Source organism: Cebus imitator, unplaced genomic scaffold (genome assembly GCF_001604975.1).
Source record: "Cebus imitator isolate Cc_AM_T3 unplaced genomic scaffold, Cebus_imitator-1.0 Scaffold259, whole genome shotgun sequence".
NCBI lineage: Eukaryota > Metazoa > Chordata > Mammalia > Primates > Cebidae > Cebus > Cebus imitator.
Window position 1 is genome coordinate 622056 of NW_016107574.1, and position 19843 is coordinate 641898.

Below are 19843 nucleotides of genomic sequence, written 5' to 3' on the forward strand. Positions count from 1 at the left end.
TTGGAGATGGAGTTTCGCTCTTGTCACCCAGGCTGGAGTGCAATGGCATGATCTCAGCTCATTGCAACCTCCACCTCTCGGGTTAAAGTGATTCTCCTGCCTCAGCCTTCTGAGTAACGGGGAAGCATGCGCCACCACACCTGGCTAATTTTTGTATTTTTAGTAGAGACGGGGTTTTACCATGTTGGCCAGGCTGGTCTCGAACTCCTAACCTCAGGTGATCCGCTTGCCTTGGCCTCCCAAAGTGCTGGGAATACAAGTGTGAGCTGCTGTGCACACCCAGTTTAACTTAGTGGGTGGTGGCGGCTTCTCCTTTACCGCCTCTCATCAGAGCTCCAGGATTGGTAAATGATTTTGGCAGGAGGGAGACAGAATGGACCAAATATTTAATCTCCCTTGGCAGACTCTTCGGGTGCAAACACCTCAGGGCCACTCCTTACTGGACAAACAGGACTACAGGCCTTTCCATCATGTCCTGCCCTAACTTCTAGTAAAGGCAACAGGTGCTGTGGGATTTGGGGCCAGATCTCCTGGGTATAATTCTGTGTCTGCCATTTCCTGACTGTGTGTTCTTGGACAAATAAGGTAAGTTCTCTGTGCCTCAGTTTCCTCATCTGCAGTAGCAACAGTACCAAGCTCAAACGTTGGTACTCCAAACCTGGGAGGATTAAATGAGTTCATTGAGATTAAGTGTCTCGCAGAGTGCCTAGCACATAGTAAATAGCCAGTAAATGTTCATTCATTCAATAAATGTTCATCATCATCATATTATTACGATTATTCTCCTTCAGGGCCTACCTTGCCTTACCTGGGGAAGAGATTGATCATTACCTCATTCTCTGCCATTGTGTTTTCTTTTCTATCGTCAGCTCCTTCTTGGTCTCTATCAGGTCTCTTGGTTTTATTTTTCTCATTCTGCTTGGACTTGACGCCCTCAGGGGCCCTAGTGACGTTTGGCCCCAGCCCATCTTCCTTGCCTGAGTCATCGGGATGGGGGTGTCTGCTTTCCCGCAGCCTGGCCTCTTCTTTCCTCCTGGACCTCCCGAGGGCATCCTGCTGCTGCTTCAGATACTTGTCCGACTTGGCTTTGGGCTCTTTTCGGTAGTAGCCGTCTTCGCGGCTTTTGTAGCTGGACCCAGCGTGGGGCGGGTTGGGAGACCCAGACCTCAGGTACTTTTCCCGGTGGGGCCTCCCTCCTTCCGGTCGATCGTCCAACTCCGCCTTGTCCAGTTGCCGGGGGTGGTGTTTACGATCATGTGTCCAGGGCTCCGTCCTGTCCCTCTTGTCATCACCGTTCTCCCTCCAGGGAGCTGGGTCTCGTTCTTCCTCCCTCCTGGCATAGGGAGAGTGCTCCCAGGAGTCACGGCCATTGCCCCAGTCAGCCCGGGAGGGGCCTGGAGGGCTGTGGGAAGAGCTGCAGGAGGTGAAGCTCGGAGTGTGGGACCGCGGGGAGAGTGACCGGCTCACTGGACTACGAGACCGTGGCCTTTCTGGGCCATATCTGCGAGGGAGACAAGGGGCAGGATTTAGAATCCTCACACCCATCCCACCGCACCCACACACAGATACACAGTCTCTCTCTGAGATATACTGTGCATGTGGCTATGCACCCTCTTAACGCCCAACTGTGCAGAACCACAGACGGTGCTTGGGAAGAAAGCCTTTTCCTCCCTCCCGGCCTCTGCGAGGAGGACTTTCCCGAAGCACAGCACTGGCCGAGGCTCCGCCCCTTTACACTTTCTGCTTCTGGGAACTAGGAAGAAGAACTGGGTTGCTTTGGCTCGGCTCCAGCTTGCCTTCTCTTAGAAGTGAGCTATGCTCAGGGAGTGGACCTCTGACTCTCCTCCTGGGGTTGTGCAGGGTGGGTACGGGGGGGGGCAAGACTGCCCTAGTCCAGCCTAGTGGGTAAGGCTGCTTAACCCTCGGCGCCATTAGCCAGCCTCTTAGCTACAAGACTGGAAGCCACACCTACATTTGGGCTCTATCAGAATAAAGCCAACCTCTTGGCCTCCACTTTTCTCATGAATTTCTCAGGTCAGTTTATGCATGGAAAAGCGATGCTAACTATTGGGGAAGGCAGGCTCAGAGGTTAGAAAAAGAATTAGGAAGGCATTTTAGGGTTGGAAGAGACTCTAGAACTCCGACCTACACATGTTTAAGATGAAAAAACTGAAACCCAGACCAGGACCCCAAACTATGTAAGGTTCAGAGCAAGACTTTCTAAACGCCCTCCACTCTGCTGCAGAATTGCAGGTGGCAAGATGTGGTTTCACATGTCTTTAAAACACCCAAATAACCACAATTTTAACAAAACAGACAAACGAATAAACAAATACAGATTCTAAGCCTGAACAGTTACATATAATGATACAGTAAACAATACAGATTCCAAGCCTGAACAGTTGCATACAATGATATACACATACACAGATACACATGCACTCTGAATGCTGTTTGGTTGTTAAGCAGGTCAACTGAGTCATATATCCGATATTCTAAAAGGATGGGCATTTTTTCATTTAGTTCCCAAATACAGGAAAACCACGCAGCCCTCACTGACCAGGGGACACCGAGGAGCATCTTGCTAGGACCAGGCGGCCTTGACCATCATGGGGGAAACAGCCTGGGCTTGTGCCCTCTACAGGAAGTGAGAGCACCGCCTGCGGCCACCCCAGCAGGAATCCCAGGATGTGCCAGGAGGTGCCTGCTTCTGCAGTTTTCTACCTTGGCTCTCTGCAGGAACTATCTTTGTAGGGGAGTAACAGTGGTCAACCTGTAGCCCCAGTTTGGCCTGATCACAAACTTCAGTTGTAAGAAATAGGTTGGAAAACGGAATATATTCAATGTTCAGAGAAAGTGACTGTTGAAGTAACTGATTGTTTTTTTTTGAACCATCTACATTCTACTTTTTACATCTACATTCAGCTCATGAAAAACCAAGAGCTGGCTCTAAACAGAAGCCACATGTACACACACACACACACACACACACACACACACACACACACACTACTTTTAGGCTATTTTAGTAGGGTGTAGACTTGCCCCAAAGGGCCAAATATTAACAGACCTTTTCCTATATTATTTTTCAGCAAAGGTGGAACAGATGAAGGGAAGCCCAGCATTCTCCCGAGGTTAACCTGAGCAGTATATCTGAATTGGACTGCTGTTTCTCATGGGGACCATGGAAAGGTGGGACCCAGGAAAGCAGATAGATGGGTTAGGGGCAAGAGCAGGGCACAGTGTGACTCAAACACCCCTAAGAATGAGAAACAGGAGTGTGTTCCCACTACCCAGAACCTGCCTGGAGACTTGGGGCTGGGGCCTCACCTGTCTGCTTCCCGGAACAGGTCCCTCTCCCTCTGGGAATGGATGTCCTGGATGATGGCAGCCACGGCCTTCCCGGGTTTCTAGCAAAGTCAGAGAGATCACCATCAGATCAGAGATGGCCTTGCAAACACCAGAGGGAAGCAGCTCTGACCTGGGTCATTCATTGCCTGATCCGCCAAAAGGGACAATGTGCCTTGTGTAAGGAAGACAAAAAGTATAATCCAATGGATGAGTGTGAGTGTGACGCTGAACCAGGTAGGGCCGAGCGAGCCAGAGAACACTGAGTGGTCCATCGAGCTGGGGAAGGAAGGAGCCTGGTGTTCACATCCACCTGCTGGGGACAAGCAGCATTTGTTAATACCCACTTCTGCCTGAATAAAGAAAACATTTAAAATATGAAAGAAAGAGAGGGAGAGAAGGATGGAGGGAGGGAGGGAAGGAAGGAAGGAAGGCAGGCAGGCATGCATTATAAACCTGGAGAGACTTGAAGATCATTGATTGCTGTCTCCACCTTTTAGATCTGTGGAAACTTAAAGCCAGAGAGGTTGAGGCAGGGTCTCTGCCACCTTGTGTCCCATGCAGATGGTGACTCTTGGACTTGTGTTGGGTTAAGAAACACTTCAAGGTCACACAGATAGTGAAAAGAATCAGGACCTGACACCAGGTATTTAAACTCCAAGTTTCCTTCCATGCCCTGTGCCCCCATCAACACCTCATGTGCAGGGATCAGCCGATGCTCAGAGTAAATCTGTGAGGAGGATGGCAGAGCTGGAGTCAGGCTTCACAGCTGAGGATGGCTGCCAGCCAGAGCTCCACCCTTCCTAGAGATCATTAGATGGGGGCTATGCCGGGACAGGACCAACCCCAGCCCCCCGTTCCCAACCAAAGCCCTTTCCTAAACCCAGAATGGACATATGATAACCAAAATAAGTAAATAATAAATGATTTTTAGAAAGAAATTCATAAGCATAAAAGACAAGTCAGGAGCATTTTCCTAAAGACTATGCAGAATTGATCCCTGAGATAAAAATCTACCAAGCAGGGTGAATTTTATGGAATGTGAGTTATATCTCAATAAATAAAGCTGATTTTTTAAAAAGACTAAGACTAAAACCCCTCAGTCGATGTAAACTTTTGATAATGGCTTTTATTAAATTTAATCAACTGCTTTTTATCCTTGATGTTTTCTATGTAATTTACAAAAAGCAATTTTCTTTTTTTTTTTTTTAAAGAAACGGGGTCTTGTTCTGTCACTCAGGCTGGAATGAAGTGGCACAATCACAGCTCACTGAAAGCCTCAACTTCCCAGGCTCAAGTGATCCTTCCACTTCAGCCTCCAAAGTAGCTGGGACTACAGGGGCTCACCACCACGCCTGGCTAATTTTTTAGTTTTTATAAAGACTGGGGCTTGCTATATTGCCAGGGCTGATCGCGAACTCCTGGGCTCAAGTGATCCTCCCACCTTGGCCTCCCAAAGTGCAGGGAGTATAGACATGAACCACCACACCCAGCTAAATAATGCAATAAGAGCCATACAAATGTTTAAAAGCATCAGTATCTCATTTGACAGATGGGAAACGCAGGTCCAGAGATGTGATCTAGCTGGACTAGCATGGATGAGTACTCTGAGTGGCGTGGTTGATTATCTGTTGTTGTTGAGACAGAGGGTTGGGCTGGGAAAAACACAGAGTAAAGGTGAGAATGAAGGAGGAGCTGCCTCTGCAGTTTCAGGGAGAGAGGTCAACGCTAAGACACAGGGAAGAGACATAAAATGTTCAAGTGAGAGAGGGACCTCTTGTCATATGGAGATGCTGCATGAAAGAAAGTCAAAGAGAAGGCAGTGACTCCTTTATCTGTGCTTGTGAAGAACTCAGAGGTTAAGAAGTCAGCCAACCCCCCATTCAAGAAAAGGCCCAGGAACTTAGCACTGGGCAGGATGTCCACTAGAAAAGGCACCACAACTTTGGCAAATGGTCCCTTATGTCAAATGAGCTGTAGAGACTGACCTTCTGTAAAGCACATGAAGGGGCCACCTGCAAATAACCACATCACCCAAGACTCACACTGGCCTCCAGCACCTCAGCCACTTAAACTGGACCACAAGCAGAGACCCAAGGCCAAACAAGGATAGAAACCAAGGCTGTTGGCATCAGCCAAGAAGAAGGCTGCTGCCCAGATGTCTCCTTCTACCCCACCATGTGGCTAGAGATCAGCCAGAGTTGGTTCTCACTTGGCTAAAAGAAGAAGGCTCATTTGGAGCTGACTGTACTTAATGTGGATCCCACCAAGCAGGTCTTCCTCCTGCCTGTCCATCCTGGGCCACACAATGGATTCCAGCCACTGTATCATCAAGGGAAAGCCAGCTGGGATGGCTGGTCCCTGAGACGACCTGCCTCAGCACTGCCTTCACACAGGCACCAAGGGAGCAGCGGAGCTTGGGAAAGCTGGTGGGAGCCATCAGGATCAAGACAATGTCATGAGATTTGCCATCTCCAGGGACACCACAAACCAGGTCCCTCCCAAATCTGTGGCTTGCACTGCCAAGCTAGAACAGACCAAGGGTAAAGAATGTGCCCCCAAACTGGGATAAATGTACATGGCAGCTCTTCAGAACATAAAAATAAAATTCCCCATGGGGGTTGGATTGGGAACTTCCTGTTGTAAAAAGAGTCTCCAAGATTCCAGTTTTCTTCTGCTCTTCTGGAACCTCATATCCTCCTGATTATTTCTTCCAGCACAGATCCAGGAAAAACAGAAGTGGGAGGAGGATGCCCTTGGCAGAGAGTGGCTGAGGTTTTGCAAATTACCCAGGACAGAGTGACTGTGAGGGTGGGGCTCAGGCACATGAGGGCAGGAGCAGGTCAGGCCAATGCCAGGACCAGAGGCATTCCTTGAGCTCTTGGTCCCTTCTGCACCTTGGTTATCACAGACAGCACCCCCAGGCCCTTCCCTTCTGAGTGCCCCCTGATGAGGGGCAGAGCAGGCTGATAAGACACCCCAGATGAAAACATCCTCTAGTGGCCCATGCATTTTCCCAGGGGTCAAAGAGGTGCAGTTAGAGTAGACCTAGAAGAGCCTCTTTTTGGCTTAAACATTCCTCTGCCCCTTATTTTCCTAACCACAGAACCTCCTCCTGGGGTCACTTTCAGCCCAGCACCTCCTGGAGTTACTTCTCTCTGGATCCCAGGTCCCCAGGGAGGGGCCCCCTGGGCTGATGATCTTTATACAGCCAACACCAGCACAGAGCCTGGCATGGAACAGGTGCTCCCTAACACCCATCCCAGGATACATGGCTGGAGAGATGGACGGATGCAGCTGCAGAGAATGAATACGAACCTGCAAATACTACATGGTGGGGCTAGCGGTCACAGGTACTGTGATCCCTCCTGAGCATCAGAGCATCTGTTCTGCTATTTTAGGTGGTAATTGCAAATTGTTTGTGCTCTCTGGACCAGCTGCTATCTGAAAAGGGGACAGAAGTAGCCAAAGATTTTTGGATAAGATAATCGACTTCAGAAAGCCCTAAGAAAATTCTCCCCACCTTCTTCTTTGGCCAGCCTCTGTATTCTCTGGTTAAAGGTATAAACAGGGCAGGTGAAACAAAGTTGTAATCACCCCAGAAAAATTGAAATAGGAGAGAATAGAGTGGGTCTATGATAAAATTTTGGTTACCTTATTATAGAGAATTTCAAACATACAGAGAAGTAGGGAGAATGGTTTACTGAACCCCCAAGAATCCACTACCCATCTTCAACAATGCTAACCAGTCTTGTTGCATCTTGACACGATTTTGTTCTGTGCCCCCACCCAAATCTCATGTTCCATTGTAATCCCAAATGGTGAAGGTGGGGCCTGGTAGGAGGTGACTGGATTATGCGGGTGGTTTTTAGTGGTTTAGCATCATTCCCCTAGTACTGCTCTTGTGATAGAGTTCTCATGCGATCTCGTTGTTTAAAAGTGTGTAGCATCTCCCTGCTCCCACTCCTCCTCCTGCTCTGGCTGTGAAAGACACGCCTACTTCCCCTTTGCCTTCCGCCATATTGAAAGTTTCCTGAGGCCTCCCCAGCCATGCTTCCTGTACAGCCTGGGGACCTGTGAGCCAATTAAACCTCTTTTCTTTATAAATTACCCACCCAGGTAGTTTTTTGTTTTTTTTTTTCAATGGTGTCTCACTCTGTGGCCCAGGCTGGAGTGCAGTGGCACAATCTCGGCTCACTGCAGCCTCTGTCTTCTGGGTTCAAGCGATTCTCCTGCCTTAGCTTCCTGAGTAACTGGGATTGCAGGTGCGTGCCGCCACACTCCGCTAATTTTTGTATTTTTAGTTTAGGTTTCATCATGTTGGCCAGGCTTGTCTTAAACTGTTGATCTCGATTCACCTGCCTCAGACTCCCAAAGTGCTGGGATTACAGACATAAGCCACCATGAGGTAGCTCTTCATAGCACTGTGAGAATGGACTAATACACATCTGTACTCACCACCCTCTTTCCCCACCCCCAATATTATTTTGAAGCAAAGGTCAGACATTGTTATCTTTTCATCCATTCTGTGTGATCCTGCTCAACAATCCCACAAGGGACCATCTATAGCGCTCAGAGTTAACCCATCTTGCTGCTTTTAAGACAAGGGTGAGATTCCAAGCCCCATGTGGTCCTAGAAAAGTGCTGTCATATTAAGAGGGAGGCACCACAACTTGGAATCTCAACCCAGGAAGAGCAGCCCCAGCCCTTCCCCCACCTGGCTGGGTCACCCAGGATCAAGGCTCATTGCCTATGGGAAATACTTTCTCCACCTGTAAAGGTGGGTTAATGAGGCCCATCTGGCATCCACCGAAAGCCTCAGGGCATGGCAGGCTATACCCATAAAAGTCACAGAGTGCTTGGCCAACATGAGGGAGCTGCTGGAGAGTTTCATGCCCTCTGACGACTCCACAACTGTTTTACACACTTCAGGAGTCCTGGGAAGATGCTGAAACCTTCCAGATGAGCCCAGAACTCACCTCAGCCCGATCCTGTCGAGGCAGCCCTGACTGTTTCAACGTGACCAGGCTTTCTAGGCTCGACATCCTCACTCGCCCTCCTCCTGCCTGGAAGCCCCTTCTCTCTTTAGCTAATTCTCCTCTTCTTCAAGGCCTTGCTTCAGAATCTCCTCCCTTTTATACACCCCTCAGTCACACTGCCTTTTGCCATGGAACTTCTGGTAGCTCCCGTACTTATGCACTCATGTTTAAATCTTGTGCTATTTTGCACAAGAATAATTTGTCTCCCAATTGGAGAGTGAAGTCGTCTCCCCAAGTGAAAACCATGCCTTGTATACTTTGTAACTATTACCACATAGAGAAGACCCTCAATCATCTTCCCAACTGAGAGCACCATGGACCATTCAAAGACTGCTTCCCAGGGCCAGAAGCCCCCTCTGTAGTGAGGAGACTGGCAAGACCAGTGACTCCGAAACCAGGTCCTCTACCCTCAAAAGCACCTGGGAGTCTCATTCCCACCCCAAGCCTATTGAAGGAGAATCTCTGGGCAAGAGGACTGCCCCACAAAAAATCCCCTGATAACCCTCTGATGAAATGACTGGGAAGCACTGGTTTAAATTATTCCAAGTTTGCTTCTGCATCAAAGAAATTATGATTCCATACTTATTGACAAAGTTTCTATAGAACAACCCAGAAAATATTCCAATCGTCTTGTCCAGGTCTGCAGGAAGAAGAGAACTCACTTTTTATTGTTCCTTCAGGTTTTCTCTTTCTCATTCATTTTGCATATTTATCAAACATCTGTTCTGTGGAAGGTTCTGCTTCAAATACGCTGAGGAACAGAACCTTTGCCACAGGAAGTATGGGGGGGAGATAAGATATGTGCATGAGAAAATATTCAAGAGAGGAAATGAAAAATACCTGAAAATCTCTCCTTTCTCTCCCTGCATTTTGCCTGGCGAGCGAAAGATAGAGGAGAAAGAGCGATCAGAATTTCTCCCCACCTCTGCTAACCCTGATGGGACCTCACTGTGACCCCTTTGGCCCAGAGACACACATGGATACAGTGTTTGCCCCGTACCTTCCCAGTAGCCACTCTGCCTCCTCCTGACAGCAGCTGTTCCTCCCTCCTCTTGCTCCAGAGCTCTGCGTGGGTCTTTGCCCCAGCTCTGAGGATGTAGCAGATGACACGGGTCCAGCCAATCACAGCATGGCCTAGGCCTGGCCAGAGATGAGTTCAGGGATGTGCAATGGTGCTAAGCTGGTCCCGTCAGAGTGACTCTCTCAAAAGTCCCAGGACTTTTGTAGGAGCTTCTAGGAAAAACTCTGGCTTCCTCTTGTTGAAGGAAATGGAAGGGGAGAAAGAACTGCTGGGGTCACTGTAGCCATCATGCCACCTAGAGGAGAGAGCCTGGCCCATCCCAGGGAGCCCCCAATAAACAAAGCCAAAAGAGCAGAGGGCAGAGTGGAGGGAAACCAAGTCCTCATGAAGGTGTCTGTGTCCTGAATCCAGCCATACCTACAGCCAGAGTTATTCCCGGACTTTTCATTTACATGAATTCATATATATATATATATATATATATATATATATACACACATATATATATATATATTTTTTTTTACTTATGCCGACATGCTTAATGGAGATGAATTTCTGTTACTTGCAGAGTTGCAGCTGATTCGTATCAACATAGGGACCACAGAGCATGCATTAGTATGTAGTGGGAACATACTTTAAGATGTTTTCACATCTGTTATTCCATGCGACCTTCACAATGACCCCACGAGGGAATATGGCAGCTTGGAGAGCAGAAAAGCCCTGCTAAAGATCAGAAAACAATGTTTAAAGTCTGAGTACCAGCAGCTGCATCTCTTGGGACCTCGTTAGAAATACACAATATCAGCACTGCCTTAGACAAGCTGAATCAAACTGCATTTTAACGACATCCACGAGCGATTTGTACGCACACTGAAGCCTGAGAAGCTCTGTTAGAATACTGTCTCTGCTGCTTCCCGGCTGGGTGACTATGTGCAAACTACTTGATTTCTCAAGTTTTTTTTCATGCAGACAACAGACATTGTAATAACACACTATAACAATGCAGCTTTCGTGCAAAACTGAAACTACTAAGTTTTAATTGTAGCTCTTCCAGTAGCTAAATACAATCCTGGGCAAGTTAGTGAACTTCTATTAGCTTCAGATTCCTCATCTGTAAAGCTGAGATAATAATACCTGTCTAACAGGACTGATGTCAGGATTAAATAATGTATGTAAATTGGTTGATACATTATTTGTCCCAGAGTACCAGGACTCAATTAAAGGTATATATTATTGTTATTGTTGTACTCTGATAATTACTGCTATTATCCACCCTATATACCTCACAGGGTAGGGTGATTATGAGCCTCCAAAGATAACATATGAAAAAAATGCTTAAAGCCACATAACTCAAGTATAGTCCTTTCCTGATCTGGAAACTGAGGTTCACAGAGGTTAAGCAACTTGTCAAAGCTCACTAAAGCAGGAAGGGGTAGAGCCCAGGCTGACATCACCACCTTCCAATCTGGCATAGGTCACACGGTTGTCAACGGTTCTATGTTTATTTGCTTTTACTCCCACCAGACTGACTCCTCACCAGCTTGCTACCTCTACCTCCGTGGTACCTGGCCCAGTTCCACCCGTGGTGAGCCCTCAGTGAACATTTGCTGAAAGCATCTGACCTCTTTAACCCATGGTTTTTGCACCACCCCAAACTATCTCCCTAAGGAAGGTATTACTATGCTTTGGTAGTTTAAGAAGCCAATTACGGCTGTTAATCCTAATTAGAAACTTATGACAACATCTCATCTGGAGACCAAAGCTCCACTGGGAACTTAGTGTAGAAATTCACTTCTAGACCTCAGGGGAGACTCCAGGAGAACAGGAAATTTGGCTGGATACAAAATGGGGTGGGATCCTTACTTGTCTGAAAGTAGCAACATACTTTCTTTAGAAAAAAAAAAAAAAAAAAAAAAAAAACAAGCCAGGTTCTGCCTGAAGGAGAACTGTTAGCAACCGAACTTCAGAGGCAATGATGTAAGCGCCACTGATTCAGGACTCTGAAAGCTAGTTGACACAGCACTCATCTACATAGGTAAACCTGTCAGAATGTCAGCACTAGCCAGAAACATCCACTGAGCCTTTGTCTTTTGACTTCAACTTTGAAGGTGGATTTAGGCCTGTGGTTCTTGGACAAAGTGGACCCTAAAGTCAATGTGGAATGAGCTAGAGTAAACAGGAAAAAAATCCCTATTAAATGGAACAGTAGAAAGCACAAAATAAGAGGATAGATTTAAACACAAATATAGCCTTAATTACAAGGAATCCAAATAGACTCAGTGAGCCAGTTAAGAGAACTCCTGCAAACCATTAAGAAGACACAATGCTGAGGCCGAGGTGGGCAGATCATGAAGTCAAGAAATCGAGACCATCCTGGCCAAAACGGTGAAAGCCCGTCTCTACCAAAAAAAAAAAATACAAAAATTAGCTGGGCATGGTGGCGTGCCTGTAGTCCAAGCTACTCAGGAGGCTGAGGCAGGAGAATTGCTTGAACCCAGGAGGCGGAGGTTGCAGTGAGCCGAGATCGCACCACTGCACTCCAGCCTGGCGACAGGGCGAGACTCTGTCTCCAAAAATAGAAGACATAATGCAAAGGAAAAGCATGGGCAAACGACTTGAAAAGAAACATCCCACCACAGAAGATCCAGATGGAACAGTCAATAAACAGATGAAAAAGTTTATGCCCAATTAGGAGAATAAAATATAAAGCTGTGATAAACCATGATACTCTCTCAAGACAGGCAAAAATTTAAAACTCGTTGAACAAGACAACGGGTTAACAAGAATGTGGACCACTGAAAACTCTTACACACTACTAGTAGGAGGACAAAGTTGAGACAACTAATTTTGGAAAGAGCTTGCTATCATCTAGGAAAGTTGAAGTAAGCATGCCTTATGATGCAATGTCTCAATCCTAGTTACATATGTACCTCTAGTTTTATGCACATGTGCATATATACCAAGATGACATGTTTGAGAAGGTTCAGATTAGCTCTGTCAGTAAAACAACACAAATGTCCATCAAGAGTAGAATGGATAAAGTATATAGCCATACAATGGTAATGTATATAACAATGAAAATACATAGACATGCCCAACAATGTGGATGCCATTATGTTGAATGAAAGAAGGAAGATCTGTAAGAACACAGCATGATTCCATTTATATAAAGTTCAAAAACAGATAAAACTAAACCATAATGTTTAGGGAGGCATATACAGGCAATAGAATGACAAGGAAAAGCACGGATATGATTATCGTTGAAGTCAGGAGAGTAGAGAGGGAAGAGTTGAACATGAGGACGGATTCACAGGGGCTTCTGGGTGCTGTCCATATTCTATTTCTTGACTTTGGTGGTGGTTTTATGGGATTTATGAGATCTTATTACTTTTTAAACTGTACAATACATAATTAGCCATTTATCTGTGTGTTCTCTTACACTTTGCAATTAAACAAGAAGGAAAGAAAAGAAAGAAATGTAGATCAGCTAAAACAAAAGCAAAGTCTGGTTTGGAACTATTTGAATTCATCCCAGAGTTCTGACAGTGGCCAATTCAGTCAAGGGCTGCTTAGAAGGACTTCTATGAGGCTTAAGACGTAAATATGAAGGAAAGAGAAAAGACCAAGAGATCAAGGGTGTGACAGAGGAATAAAAAGCTACTGAAGGTCTGTGTAGGTAGAGAAGGTTGTATTCAAGGGTTTATACCTGGAACGCCCAGCACTTTTCCCTCCTGCCTTCTTCCTTTAAGACTTCCCCTGTAAACACCTTTTTCTGGAAAATCTTCCTTGGCTCCCAGGTAGTCTCAAGCGTCTCTTTGCATTTTGTATTTACATCGAGAGCACTTTTCTTGCCATGCTGCAGTGGTTTGCCTTCCCAAGTGAGATCCTCAAAGGCAGTGTGTAATTTCTGAATCTTTTCCTATCCTCTCCTTTCCACCAGCATTTAGGTCAGTGCCTCACAAGGAGGAGAAACTCATCTGGTGCTTGTTGAATGACTAAATGAACAAGATAATGCTTTACCTTGAGCTGCAATTCCTTGTATCTCTTGGACATCCGAATGAGCAACTTCTCACCATTGATCACAGCAGATTTTTCTTGATAATACTGGACCATGGCCTGTGCAGCTTCTGTGTAAGCCATCTCTAAAAAGGCCTAAGAAAGAAAGAAAGGACACCCGTTGGATCTGACTTTAATGGTCTTAAACAAAAGTCAGTAAAAGGCATGATTCCATGTATCTGAAGTTCAAGAACAGGCAAAAAATAATCAATGGTGACAGGAATTAACATTGAGCTTCTCTCTGGGGTGGGGATGGGGTACTGATGGAGAAAGCATAAAGAAATCTGACATTCTGGAAATGCTCTATATCTTTACCTCGGTATTAATTATATGGGTGTACACATGTAAAAAAATTAATGGAATTGTACACTTAGGATGAGTGTACATTATGCACTGTAGAGTATGTGTTTTATACCTCACTTAAAAGGAAAAAAAAAGTCAGTACAAGGGAGAGATCTCTTTGATCCCATCTGCTCAAAGAGACCTTTTTATTAACATCACCAAAACAGCTCATTATAAGATGGCCCTTTCCCGATGCCCAGGGTTATCAGACATTGGTCTTAATTATGTGTCTGTCTTGGGATACATTGTGCCATGGAATCCCTCTGAGATGGGAGAGTCCACTAACCCACATTTCCCTGGAGGGGCAGTTGCATATGTGGCCTTGGGCTGATCCCTATAAAACTTGCTATTTGGTGGTGATGGTGACAGCAAGAGACACAAGCTTTAGTTATTTGAGTTCTTACTTTCCTTATAAAGAAAGAAACATTCTCAAAACTCAGCGGCTCACAAACCCCTAGGCTTGAAGGAAGGCCATGTTGTCATGAGTTACAGAAAAAGGAAAACTCCCCAATTATGTTTCCACAGCATCTTTCTTCTTTATTTAACTGTTCTGATAAAACACAGAGAAATGGGTTTTCCATTCAGTCTGTGTCTACTGAGAGTTCCAAAGAGACTGTTTTAACTGTGCATCAATTTATCCCAGTAGCTGGTGTGGCAAATTTGTTGCTGCTATTGTTTCTTGGATTATTTGGTTCGTACTATACTGACGATGTACTGATCCTGATTCCTCTATGCTACAAGGGAAAAGGAGTCGGTGACAGGGAAGCCCCCGTTGTGAGACCCTAATACTCTCATTTCCTTGAACTGAAGGGGCTAAACAAGCTCATCCCCTTCCTTCTCTCATATTTATTTCTGAATTTCAGATGCACGGCTTTTCTCTGTGCTGTCATAGTCTACAGCATTAGCGTGGGTGACTAAGCAAGATTCTTTAGGGTTTTATTTCACATTCTGCCACCCAGCTTTCTAAGTGCCTCTTTCTTGTTAAACTTTTCAGCACCTGTAGCTCTCACTCGTCAAATGGGAATAATACTAATCTAGGGACTCTCACCACATCAATGCTGCAAGCTGAATTCTGTGCATTTACCCAAAGTAGAATTTCTGAGAAGTAGGAACAAAGACAAGTGAGTAGCCTCACCCCAGGCCGATGGAGAGAGACACCTAATGACTTGATATGGCTGTGAGTCTCCAAAGTTCACCCTTCTTTAAGAAAAGAATCTCTCCTATGCCGGTTCTTCCAATTCATAAAGTAAAAACATTCATTAAAAGATAAAATATTCTGATTCCTGACCATTGAGGGTATAAACTCCCCACCTGACTTTAGAAATGAAGACAAACGTACTCTGTCCCCAAGGGCTCAGTCAACTCCCACAGGTTAAGGATTCTTAGTTCCTTAGACTTACTAAGCATCTATCCATTCTCACACTCCTACTCTTCTGTGAGACAAAGGGCCTCACCTGCTGACATCAAGGACCAGCAAAAATACCTAGTCCCAGGTTCTTGGCTCCAAATCCAGGCCATCAGATAGGATAAGCTTAGAAGACAAGACTGAAGCATTAGCTCAGGTGGTTGACAACAAAGTGAAGAGACTCAGTCTGTAGATTTTTATTTTGGGGGCCAATTACCTTTTCTATGTGAATGAGCACCTCATTCCAAAGCACCTCCTCTCACCCCTAGGCGTTTCACAAAGGCCTGTACCCATCACTAGAAGGATAGAGTGAAACTAGAGGAAACAAAAAAAAACACTACCAACAAAAACGTCTATGCCATGCTAACAGAAGGCCAGCTATGCATCACCTCTTTATGTTAAGAGTGGCTTCTTTCAAAAATTATATATTTCCCTTTCACTAATGTGTGGTCTGTCGCATACACACTGGAGTGAAAGTACCCAGACCTACCTGATTAGTCGACTTCATGAGGATATAATTAGTGACCTTTCCGAATGGCAGCCCCAGGTTAATGACGTCATTCTCAGTGCAGCTTCCTTCAGGGAGATTGCAGATGTGCACCACGCGGCCAGCCCCTTTCCACTGTGCAAACAATGGGAACAAGGATCAGCAGTGGTCTTCCGAAGACCACTCCCTTTTCCCCTCTCTTCCAGACATTCCTAATGGCTATCTTTCCCCCGAACAACGATTGCAAAACTATAATTTACAAATTGAATGCAGAAAAAACCCATTCACAGACATACATAAAATATCAATTTTATTCTATCTCTTTACAGAAGGATTCATAATACATATTTTTTTGAGACAGGGTCTCACTCCCATTGCCCAGGCTAGTGGGCAGTAGTGTCAACACGGCTCACTGCAGCCTTCACTTCTGGACTCAGGTGATTCTCCCACCTCAGCCTCCCAAGTAGCTGGGACTATGGGTGTGTATCACTATGTCATAATAATATTTTTAATAAGCAATTACTTCCGGGGCTGTAGAGAATATGAAGAAATGAGCATATCCACATGTGGCTAGTGGGAGGTTTGAGTATCAATAATCTTTTGAGAATATACTTTAGCAATATTACATAAAACAAAGTATACAGAGCCTATGATCCTGCCATTCCATTCTTCAAAATGTGTCCTATAGAAATAACAGCACCCCAATATGTGATGGCTCACGTGCGAGAAAATTTATCACAGTAATTTATTAGGTGGCAAAAAATTTTGGAAACAGCCTGAATGCCCAACAATAGGGAAATGTTTGAGTAAATGATGGTTCAATCATAAAATACAAAACTACATACCCATGACAAGAAGGAGGTGAATGTGCTGATATAGAATATTCTTTTTTAGGAGTCAGAGTCTTGCTGTACCACTCAGACTAGAATGCAGTGGCACAATCATAGCGCACTGCAGCCTTGAACTCCTGGGCTCAAGCCATCCTCCCTACTCAGCCTCCCAAATAGCTGGGACTACAGGCTTGAGCCCCCACACCCAGCTAATGTTTTTATTTTTATTTTTTGTAGAGACAGGGTCTTGCTGTATCGCCCAGGCTGATCTCGAACTCCTGGCCTCAAATGATTCACCTTGGTGATATGGAATAATTATAAAGACAGATTGTTAAGTTAAAAGCAGGCTAGGCCGGGCGCGGTGGCTCAAGCCTGTAATCCCAGCACTTTGGGAGGCCGAGGCGGGTGGATCACGAGGTCAAGAGATCGAGACCATCCTGGTCAACATGGTGAAACCCCGTCTCTACCAAAAAAAAATACAATTAGCAGGGCGTGGTAGTGCGTGCCTGTAATCCCAGCTACTCAGGAGGCTGAGGCAGGAGAATTGCCTGAACCCAGGAGGCGGAGGTTGCGGTGAGCCAAGATCGCGCCATTGCACTCCAGCCTGGGTAACATGAGTGAAACTCCGTCTCAAAAAAAATAAAAATAAAAAATAATAATAATAATAAAAAAAAAAGCAGGCTACCAAGTGGTATGTGTGCTATGATGCCATTTTTGGAAAACAAAACAAATATATGAGAAAAACATAGATGAAGAAAATGTAAAATTTTGATAATCATTGGAATTGAGTGATGGGTATACAAAGATTAATTATACTGGTCTCTACTGTTCTGTATGTTTAAAATTTTTTGCAATAAAAAAATGCTTAAAGAATATCAGCACAGAGAAAGGTATGGAGCATATATATCGACTTGTCAATGCTGGTTATCTTCGGAGGAGAAGAATGGAAAGGCGAAAAGATGAGATATGCTGAACCTTCTTCATGTATACCTCATGTTGTCTGACTTACAATTCCAATAAAGAAAAAAGAACATAGGAAAGTTTGTGGGATTCTAATACATATGCACTGACATTCACAGCAACAACCTGTGGTTTAGGGCAGTGGTTTTCAAGATATTTTTAGCATGGAATGCTTTCTTCAAATAAAGTTTGTTTATCCCAATGTATCCAACAAATAAAAGTGGAGCTCTTCTGGTCAATCCTTGGGGTCCAGCACCCTGGCACCACCCCCACCTGGCAGTCTCAAAGGTACCTCTAAGGAGCACAGTTTGGAAGCCAGCATTTGGCCCTAATCAAAGCTCCTGGAGGGAGGAAGTGTGTCTGTTTTGTGCAAACCTTAATGAGCCTGGAATCTCTGGGAGGGTCAAGAATTAGTAACCATAAACCAACCTACAGTGGAAGAGAAGGATATAATTTTCCAAACCTGAAACACATTCTGATAGCATAGCCTACATTTGCATAATCACAATTTTCTATGTTAAACTGAACTTCAACATCTAATTACATTTGATGTGGGTCCGACTCTGCTAAGGTAATACAGGGGGGAACGTCTGAGATGTCATCCCTAACAAGGGCTAATACTTGGGTAGTTCTACCATGAAGAACCCTCATTTGTCTCATCTGAGCTGAAAACAATTACAGTCAATAAGGATTTCCTTTTATGGTTCAGCCCTGAATTGTAGAAGCCCAAGAGTGCGTCTCTCCGACCTCCCACTCTGCAATGTCCAGAGACGAAGCACATTCCCAAAGGCGGGCAAGGATTCAGGCAGCTGCCAAAGCAGCGCCTCATCTCCCTAAAGTGCAAATGAGCTCTCCATGAGCTAGGAGACTTTGAGACTGAGCCTGGCTAGTGAGGACAGAACCCTTCTGCAGAGATGAAAGGAGGAAGGCTATTAAGAGGCAGAATCTTTGCCTCCCACTAGGGTGAATGTTCACATAAACATGCTGACACAGCTGAGCTTTCAAGCAGGGCAGAGTGGCTGGTCCTCTGAGCTTATCACAAGGAGAGCTGAGGCTGGGCGCTCTGCCTGGTCTCCTCTTAGCGAGGCATGTTTCTGCCCCATGTGACTTTGCTGTGGTTAGCCTGGGCTAATGTGTGCTTGGACAATGGAGCAGACACCCAAGGCAGTTCCGGGCTAATCCTGCTGGTGGCCGGTCCACTTGCCTAGTGAACAGGCATGAGGGCCAGCGCCTCTCTCATTGTCTCCTCCAGACTGAAAGGACAACTCAAGAGGCTTTTATCGGAGCACAGAACAGCAACTGCTGCTGCTGGGTAGTAGAATAAACGACCTCGCAGCCGCCGGTCACCGAAAAAGAGAAGTATTCATGCTGTAGATGTTATTACCAAAGGCACTAAAATGAATGGGTCTCAATTAAAATTCCCACTCAAATTTTAAAAAGGACATCTTCTGAGTACTTTCTCTTCCAAGATTTTAATCAGAAATAGAAGTTGGATTTTTACCAATTCCCTTGTTGTCATTTATTAAGATAATAATGCGGTTTTTCGTATTCTTCCAGATAATAGTAATTTGGAGCTTTCCAACTATGAGCGACATCAAGAGCAAATGGTTATAGGAGTGCCAAGATATTGATCCCTCAGGCTGAAGGCCAAGCCCCTCCAGTGACCATGAGCAGCTTCTTCAGTTTATAGCAGATCATTTTCTAAGTGAGTCATGAAGTGAAAATCTTGAGAATCTGTGGGTTAATCGTTTGCTGCTGTGTGGTGTCTGGCTTCAGGGCATGTGGTAAATCCTATCCGGTTAGAAAGATAAATTAATTTTTATATGTTCTATTCTTTTGCCAATATTTTATTTAGGATAGTTCATCAAGTTCTTTTCTGCCATTGATCGGAAATATCTTTTGGTTGTTGCTAAACTCCATTTAGGTTCAAAACTATAATTGATTCATAAAAGATGTACAATACCAGGTATTATCACTTGTGTTATTCTCATTACACTTTACATAAACATGGCTATTTTTTGCCCTGTGCCCAGTGGGAGATCTGAATGGTGAGGGAGAAAGGCAGGGAGCGAGGAAGGAAAGTGAGAAGGGAAGAAGGGGGAGTGAGGTCTCTGGGTGGTACATCAAAGGTACAGTTTGCACATTGGGGGCACTGGCAATCCTGAGTACTCTTGAGCAAGCATCACCAAGCTGTGCAGTAATTCCCAACCTGGGCTCTCTTATAAGCCCTTAAAGGTCTTCGAAGGTAATAACTACAGGAGGCAGGGGGCTAAACATTATTTTTGACATTGAAAAATGCGTGTAATCCCAGCACTGTGGGAGGCCGAGGCGGGTGGATCACGAGGTCAAGAGATC

General features: G+C 45.2%; 1 protein-coding gene across 3 annotated transcripts in view; it reads right to left on the reverse strand.

Annotated features, from left to right (window-relative positions):
- The window catches only part of RBM20 (RNA binding motif protein 20), a 72409-nt gene that overhangs the window by 24731 nt on the left and 27835 nt on the right, over positions 1 to 19843 (reverse strand). For all 3 annotated transcript variants that reach the window (XR_005195616.1, XM_017499685.2, XM_017499684.2), the window contains exons 6-9: positions 15702 to 15842; positions 13429 to 13560; positions 3331 to 3410; positions 832 to 1501 (exon numbers count right to left, since the gene is read on the reverse strand). Coding sequence is in view for 2 of the 3 variants with exons in the window: in XM_017499685.2 (XP_017355174.1) it covers positions 832 to 1501; positions 3331 to 3410; positions 13429 to 13560; positions 15702 to 15842 (1023 nt within the window). In the remaining variant the exon portion in view is untranslated. The remainder of the gene's footprint in view (positions 1 to 831; positions 1502 to 3330; positions 3411 to 13428; positions 13561 to 15701; positions 15843 to 19843) is intronic.